We start from the raw sequence: 8,697 nt of genomic DNA, 5'->3' as shown, positions 1-8,697 counted from the left end.
CCCACCAAAATGGTCTGGATAACCGCAGATGATAAGGTAGATAGAAAATATAAAATGTAACCAACAAGAATTCAACATAGAAGCAACATTATTTCATTAATTTTCTCTTTTTGTTGTTTATAATTGTTTTTTTCTTATAATTTTGCCCTTTTTCCTACTTATCTTGTTACGTAACTAATTATGTGTTTTTGTATGTGTATAAAGATTCAGCATTTTTTTTTAGTTAGAGGCTTGATTATTTATGCATTGTTGAATACAGTGATTTTATTAAGTTTGCTATTTTGTGAAACAGTATTTATTTCTCTTTTCGATATTGAATCATTTTAGGTCTACATACACGTTGACATATATGTATATGTGTATTAGATTGTAGCTTTTAGCTTGTTTTCTTATAGAGTAATTATTTATTTTTATACAGCTTTATCAAAAATATGTGGATTATTCTTCAGTTGTCAGTAAAGTTTGGCGTGGTCTTAGCAATTACGTAGGTCATGTAATTACCATTTTTTTTTTCATCACATAAAGCAGCAGTCTTGTTGATCTCTTGACTGTTAATTAATTATTTATGTTATCTTAAAATATAAGCATGTATTTTATTTTATCGTTTATATATAAGCAAGTTTTATGTAAGCCTTTACATGAATAATTTTTTTATATTTGAAATAGTTCATATTTTATTTAAATTATGATTATAATTAATATAAAATTAAGTTGATGGAATATTTCTTAGTTTTTCAAAAACATATTTTTCTTTAACATAGTTTATGTATTATAACATTAATATTAATCAATTATCAAACTAGTTATTTTAAAAAGTTTATATGCCCATATATATATATATATATATGTATATATACTGTAATTCGACATCCGAAAAGACTATTTTAGAAGTGACATGTGCTGTATAGTTCGTGTCAGAGGCTTGTATTAAAAACTTAGCATGTAGAAGTTAGCCACGCATATTTAATTTAAAACATATAATTTACATTAAAATAAAATTTTATTTTATTTAATATATAATATAAATTTATATTTAATATTATAATATATTAATTAATATTATAATAATATATTTAATATTAATATAAATTTTATTTAATGGTAACATAATTTTCAATAAAATAATGATAGATTTTGAAAGTGTGTTTTAGGCAGAAAGTTTTTTAGTTGCTACGTATACAATAAAAGTTGATAAATGCTTTTTAATAAAATTTTATCATGTAAATGTAGCCAGAGGTATACAGCTTATTGTTGTGTAATTAAAATTGATTTACAACACTGCACGCCTTATTTGCTATAGGAAAATAAAAATGAAAATTATTTATTTTTATTCTTTATTAAAGTTCTTATACTAGAATATATAAGAAGCTCCGGCTTACCTAATAAAAAATTGTTTAATAATAGTTACAATTATTATATCCGATATAAATATGTAATCATCTATATTAATTTTACTTATCTAATCTCTTTATTTATACATTAAATTGGTCGTAACTAATTAATTTATATTTATACAAAATTTATTGTATTTTTTTACGTATATTTTATTTCATTTTACTTAATATTTTTTGGAACTCTTGCACTTAACAAACTGTATCTATTTTAGCTTGATTAATGCATGTATTTTTATGCTTTTATCCATGAATGTTATATAAATATATTTTTATCTAATAAATGTTATATCTATGCCAATATATAACTGTAGTGCATGTTAAAGTTATATGAATGTGTATTATAATTTTCTATTTCTTAATGATTTTTTAATATTATATAAATATGAAGATGAATTTTATGGTATACCATAACAATTTAATATAGAGTATTACAGAATTTTTACAAGAATACGGACACACGTTAAAAATATTTTTAAAATTGATGTTATGGTTTTATGTCAAATATATATAAATTTATATATCTATATACATTATATTAAAAAATAAATAAATAATTTTAATTATGATATAATTTAGTTATAATAATATATAAATATTAAGTTATAAAATACAAAAAATTTTAATAAGTCGTAATATATCGAGAATCAATTTTGTGCATACGAATGAGAGATAATCGAAGTAAATTACTGGAAATGAAATTATTATATAATGATGACAAGATAACACTAATAAAATAATTATTTTTTAAGTAAAAGTTTGAATAAATATATTTATTTTATGTTTAAATAATAATGAAGTTAAAACTGCAATTTTAATAATGGATGTGAATAAATTAAATATTTTATAAGCCAAATATCTTTTGATGTATTTCGAACATGATATATTATATAATTTATTATAAAATAAATGAAATAAAACTTGATACAAACATAGAAAATTAAATATAATTTATTTCACTTTGATGTTTTTTAAATGTATTTAAATGATTGGAATTAATTTTATTCAATACAAAACAAAATTGTAATGTTTAAATAATAAATAAATAATGTTAATTATAAAAAGTTTCTCTTTATGTAAATATTGCTTGTATTATGAAAATTAATATTCCCTTATCAGTACTTATCAATTATAATAAAAAAAAAAAAAAAATTACTTTGCAATATCGAATAGTTATATAATGTCTTTTTATGAATATTTATATCATAAATTAAAAGTTCAAGGTTGGTATTCTTATCTACGATTATGTATTTTAGTTAAGAAAAGGAAATAGATTGAGTATAATTTAACAAAATTTAAATAACTTATTTTCTAATATCATACTTTGTAATTATCATTTATAATAAAAATTTTAATTAAACGTGCATTATTTATATGATATTTATATATATATAAAATTTTAACTATATATATATATATATATATATAGTTAAAATTTTGTTTACTTTTTGTACGTTACATTTGAGTGATTTAATTATATTGACTTTAATTATTATCCATATATACGTATAGTGAAAATGCATTTGATCTAGGAATAATCTTGGTTTCGAATAAAAAAGTAAAACCTACATATTCATAATAATACTTTAATATTATTCGTATAATACAACATTTGTTTTAATTTTTTTTTTTTTTTTATTAACACTTGAAACTTGGTTTCTCTATTGTATTTAGTCGAACTTTATGTTTTTACATATCATTTATTTTCACATTACGTATTACCTATAGATGGCTACTAAGCCGAACTTCATTGGCATGAATGTCCAAAGTCATCTTGACCATATGTGCGCTCTTGACATCGAATCCCACACTTCCTTTACGCGGCTGTCCGGGATAATTTGCACGATTGGACCAGCCTCGCGATCTGTGGAGATGCTGGAGAAGATGATCGAGACCGGCATGAATATTGCCCGCATGAATTTCAGCCATGGATCGCATGAATATCACGCTGAAACTATTGCCAATGTTCGTCAAGCACAAAAAAATCTTAGTGAGAAGAATGGCCACAGTGTACCTGTTGCTATTGCTTTGGATACCAAAGGTCCGGAAATTAGAACTGGCCTACTTGAGGGGGTAATTTTATTTTTATTATTGGATTTTAAATATTCTTAAATACTTATTTTTATCTTATTTGCTGTATGAATTTGAATTGACGTTTGTTAATGTAATTATGGATAATAATCATTATAACAGTAATGTTTGATGTAATAGAAATAATAATTAATATATAATCACTTATTGCATTTTAATATTGAATTTGTAAATTAAACAATTAATTATAAAAAAAAAATTTATAATATATATATACATATTTTTTTAAATAAATATTGTAAATGTGAATAATATATTTTTATGTTAAATTAAAAATAAATATAAAACTAATGATCAAAATTTTTATTTTAATCGGTTATTTTAGATTTACGGCTTGATTTTCAATTTAGGAATTTCAATTAAAATTCAATGTAAATCAACTCTTTTCGTAAAAATCATTCATTTTATATTTAGGTCTGTTTAAAATGAAATTTTCATTCATTTTTATATAAAACTTCATATCTTTATAGCAGATGAAAAATCTAATATTTTTATTTTGTATTTTTTGTAGGATTAGAAAACTTTGTGTACCTTCAATAATGAAAATTTATTCAAATTGGAAAAACAATTAGTTTTCAAACTGAAAACATTTTTATAAAATCATAATATTAAATAAATTAGTTAATTATGTAATATTTCATTTTATTACAAATAAATAAAATGATGGCTTTAAAAATTTAATCAATGAAAATACCTTTTAGGGAGGCTCTGCAGAAGTAGAACTGAAAAAGGGTCAGGTTTTCAAGTTGTCATCGGATAAAATTCATGCGGAAAAAGGCAATGATAATTGTGTTTACGTTGACTATGAAAATATTACAAAAGTTTTGAAAGTTGGAAATAGAGTGTATGTTGACGATGGCTTGATATCATTGATCGTATCTGAGATTAGTAAGTATTCATTATATCTTGTACCAAAAATTAGTTGCCATAAAATTAGTATGCTTATTATTTATAAATGCTTAATATTTATAATGATTGTTATGTAATGAATCAATAGCAATAAATGTTTTTATTAAAGTGGTATTGATATATATCCTGCATATATATTTATACAACTTGTTTCGCTTTGTTCTAATAAAATGCTTATAATGGTTTATTAATCTGTTAGGATAACACACTAAGTTAATATACATTTAAATAAAGTATTTAAATAAACATAATAAATGCATTTCAATAATCTTAATTGTACATTAATAATCTTGGCATATAAATTATAAAATTAATAGTATAAAAGAGGATAAAGTTTTCCTGTAATTTGAAAAGTAAACTTAAAACATATTTGAATCAGTTATAAAACGTAAAATTATTTATTACAGAACCGAATTGTGTTATAACGACTGTCGAGAATGGTGGTCAACTTGGCTCTCGTAAAGGCGTAAATCTGCCCGGAGTCCCGGTTGATTTACCTGCCGTTTCAGAAAAAGATAAATTTGATTTAGAGTTCGGTGTTGATCAGGAAGTGGACATAGTATTTGCTTCATTTATTCGAAATGCTAATGCTTTATCCGAAATTCGCGCAATCCTTGGCGAGAAGGGAAAAAGCATTAAAATAATTTCCAAAATTGAAGATCAACAAGGCATGATCAATCTTGATGAAATTATTGAAGCCTCCGATGGTATTATGGTTGCTCGTGGTGATCTTGGAATCGAAATTCCACCAGAAAAAGTATTCCTAGCACAAAAGTGCATGATCAGTCGGTGTAACAAGGTTGGGAAGCCAGTCATTTGCGCTACTCAAATGCTGGAGTCTATGGTAAAGAAACCACGTGCAACACGAGCTGAATCGTCGGATGTTGCTAATGCAGTTTTAGATGGAGCTGACTGTGTCATGTTGTCTGGTAACTTTTTCATTTAACACAAGATTTGCAAATTTTATAAAATTGTTTAATATTAATTTGAAGATAAATTGATAGATTTTAATTAATCATATCAATTGAAATGTCATTATTCAGTTCATTTACAAATACTGCGATGCTCTCAAATACAAAATGAAAATAGAATAACAATTTGAATTACATATAAATAAGGAAACTTTAAATTTTGAATTTTTGAATTATTTTTAAATTGGAATATTATAACGAGTACCAGTATATGTTCAGGTGAAACTGCAAAAGGAGAATATCCTTTGGAGTGTGTACGAACAATGGCAAATATTTGCAAGGAAGCTGAAGCAGTGATTTGGCAAAACCAACTCTTTACTGATTTGTCAAGCAAGGCTGTACCACCGATTGATGCGACTCATGCAGTTGCTATTGCATCTGTTGAAGCAGCTGCAAAATGTCTTGCTAGCGCAATCATTGTCATTACTACTTCCGGACGATCTGCTCATCTAATTTCCAAGTACAGACCTCGATGTCCAATTATCGCTGTTACAAGGTTCCATCAAGTAGCTCGTCAAGCGCATCTTTATAGAGGAATTCTTCCTCTTCATTACACAGGTCAATATTGAAAATATTTATTTATTAAAAATGTTTCCAATTTGCTACTTACACATTAAATATATAAAATGTCAAAGGAGAATAAATTAAATCTGTCTTTTATATTACAAATTTACTTTTGACGAATTTTATTACAATTAATTATATTAACTAATTACTTTCATATTATTCCATCATTAATTATTTGAAATAATTAATTGTGTACAATGAAGTACTATTTGCAATTATATTGTTTTGCCAATTTTCTTTTCTTTTTTTTTATCAATTTTATATATTTTTTTTTTGTTTAATAAAAGGTAATATAATATTTTTTAATGCTTACAGAATTTTCATTTTTAAAAAAGCTAATGAATATTATATAACTGTAAAATAGCTCCATTATCTATTACATTTTAATCCACAGAAGCATCAATATCAGATTGGCTGAAGGATGTTGATATTCGTGTTCAGTATGGTCTCAACTTTGGTAAAAGTCGTGGTTTTATACAAACTGCAGATACGGTTATCATTGTTACTGGCTGGAAGCAAGGCTCCGGTTTTACAAATACTTTACGTATTGTGTACGTAGACCCAATTTTTACTGATTCATGTGATGTAGTTAGTGAAACTGATTCTGAAGAAGGATTTTATTAATTATTAATATATTTTTTATTATATACAAAGTATTTTCGAATTAAATATATTTTAATAATAAACAATGAAAAAAAAAACAAAACAAAAAATAAATAAATAAATAAAAACAATTAAAAAAAACAGGATGAAAAAAAGAAGAAAAAAAGAAGAAAAAACTATTGTATACAAATTTTAATATTAAATATAATTTATTGTTTTTTATGAAAATATAGTGTTTTACTGTGTTTAAATAATATTATTTTAATATAGCAAATTTTTTGTTATTGATATATTAATTAATATTTTTTTAACTTCTAGGAACGTCGAATGAGTCAATATCAGTATTTCAGGGTAGAAATACAAACAAATCCTGTGGATAGATGTATTAAATAATAAGATCATAAGTTCCAAAACACTGCTAATTTGTTCGTAATTGTACAGTATCTTTCGAATGCCAGTTACATAAGATATTAGAATATAGTTTTATTATCTTTACTAGTCCATTTTGATGCAATGCTCTTTTAATATCTTCAACTTCCAGTATTAATTTTTGGTTGATTGACTATACAAATACAGCATATCACGAAAGAAAAATACGAAAGATAATTATATTATCTAATATAAATGTAATATTTTAATGATAACACTACAGTACTATTGTCACAATGGTAATATTTTTATGATAAAGTTGAAAAATATAGTATCAAGATTGAATCTTGAACTATATAATAGTGACATCACTATTATTTATTAATTTAATCATTTTATCATCGATAAAGATTAAAAGTACTATTATTTAATTAATTAAACGGATTTTAATTTATATACATTATAAACAGGAAAAAAAAAGTTCAAATAAAAAAATATAAAAAAAAATATAAAAAATGTATTATAAATTATACTTTTATATTGATAAATAATAAATATACTATCAATACCACATTGTAATTTTTTTCCAATGACAATTAATATATATACATATCCATATATATATATATATATATATATTTCAAGAATAATACATTTTTAAAAAATGAATATAAATAAATGATAGGATTTGTAAACTTTGTCATTTATGATTGCAAATATATAATTTTTTAATATTTTTTATAGCATTTTTAATACTAATGCTGTATTAATATAATATTAATTTTTATTTTATTTTTATTTTTAAATTTTAAATTTTGCTATATTTTAAATAAATATGATTTCTTAATATTGATTGAATTGGATATATGAAAAATTATTTGCATTAATATTTATTTTTACAACTACATGTTTTTTATAAAAATTTTTGCAATATATTTATAATACAAATCTTATCACTATAAAATATTAATATTCAAAAGCAATAGTTGTATAAAATTTAATGATTGACAAATATTTTGCAAGATTTTTAATTTGTGTCTGGTAGTTTTAGCAGATTATTTTAGATAATTGCAAAACAAATTTTCAATTTTATTTTTTCTTTTCCGTTTTCTTTTAATTATAAAGTTTCAAGTAAAGAAAGCCAGATAATTAAACAATTCAATTGGTTACTTCATTTTATTATATAACTCAAAGTACACATTTTCATGTAGATTACAATTTATATTAGTTTGTATTTGTCTGTTTTCATTTATTCGTACATTTTATCGATAATCATTGATTTATTTTATATTAATTTATATATATTAAAACTCATTAAAATTATATGTATAATTAGAGTTAATTCATAAATCTAAATATCTTGTTTTTGTTCTTTATTGCCTTCTAGATGGCCTTTTAAATAATTAAGTTTCATAATTCCTGTTTATTTATATTTCTCAACTGATTTCCAATTTCAAGAAACTTGGTGATGGCCAATAATATAGGGATTTTTGTACATTGGTAGTGTTAATAGTAATTTAATTACTTGATAGATACTTCCATGTTTTTATTTATAACGTCTATTAAATTTTTAAATATTGAGTCTTATCGAGATTGCTTTAACTTATTTGTTTCTGTTTAATTTATATAATTTTTCAAAATATTATCTCATAATCAATAGATAATATCCGTCAATTAATGAGTGAAAAACCTTTACAGTATTAATGTGCAGATGAGCAATATAATGTCAAAATCTTATTTATTATAATTTTAGAATAACAATGTTGTGACATGTTCGTAAAACATTTACAAACTAT

General features: G+C 22.8%; 1 protein-coding gene across 1 annotated transcript; it reads left to right on the top strand.

Annotated features, from left to right (window-relative positions):
- On the top strand, positions 1–6,930 carry LOC105360972 (pyruvate kinase). Its single transcript, XM_011498022.1, has 7 exons — positions 1–36; positions 3,120–3,464; positions 4,184–4,370; positions 4,799–5,320; positions 5,582–5,920; positions 6,324–6,480; positions 6,851–6,930. Exons 1-7 carry the CDS (start codon positions 10–12, stop codon positions 6,861–6,863), a joined length of 1,590 nt encoding a protein of 529 aa, XP_011496324.1. The 5' UTR covers positions 1–9; the 3' UTR covers positions 6,864–6,930.
- Positions 6,931–8,697: the final 1,767 nt, after the last annotated feature.

The sequence above is a fragment of the Ceratosolen solmsi genome, unplaced genomic scaffold, assembly GCF_000503995.2.
Source record: "Ceratosolen solmsi marchali unplaced genomic scaffold, CerSol_1.0 scaffold14, whole genome shotgun sequence".
Lineage (NCBI taxonomy): Eukaryota > Metazoa > Arthropoda > Insecta > Hymenoptera > Agaonidae > Ceratosolen > Ceratosolen solmsi.
Note: the sequence above shows the minus strand (reverse complement) of the source record. Positions and strands in the feature narration are given on the sequence as shown.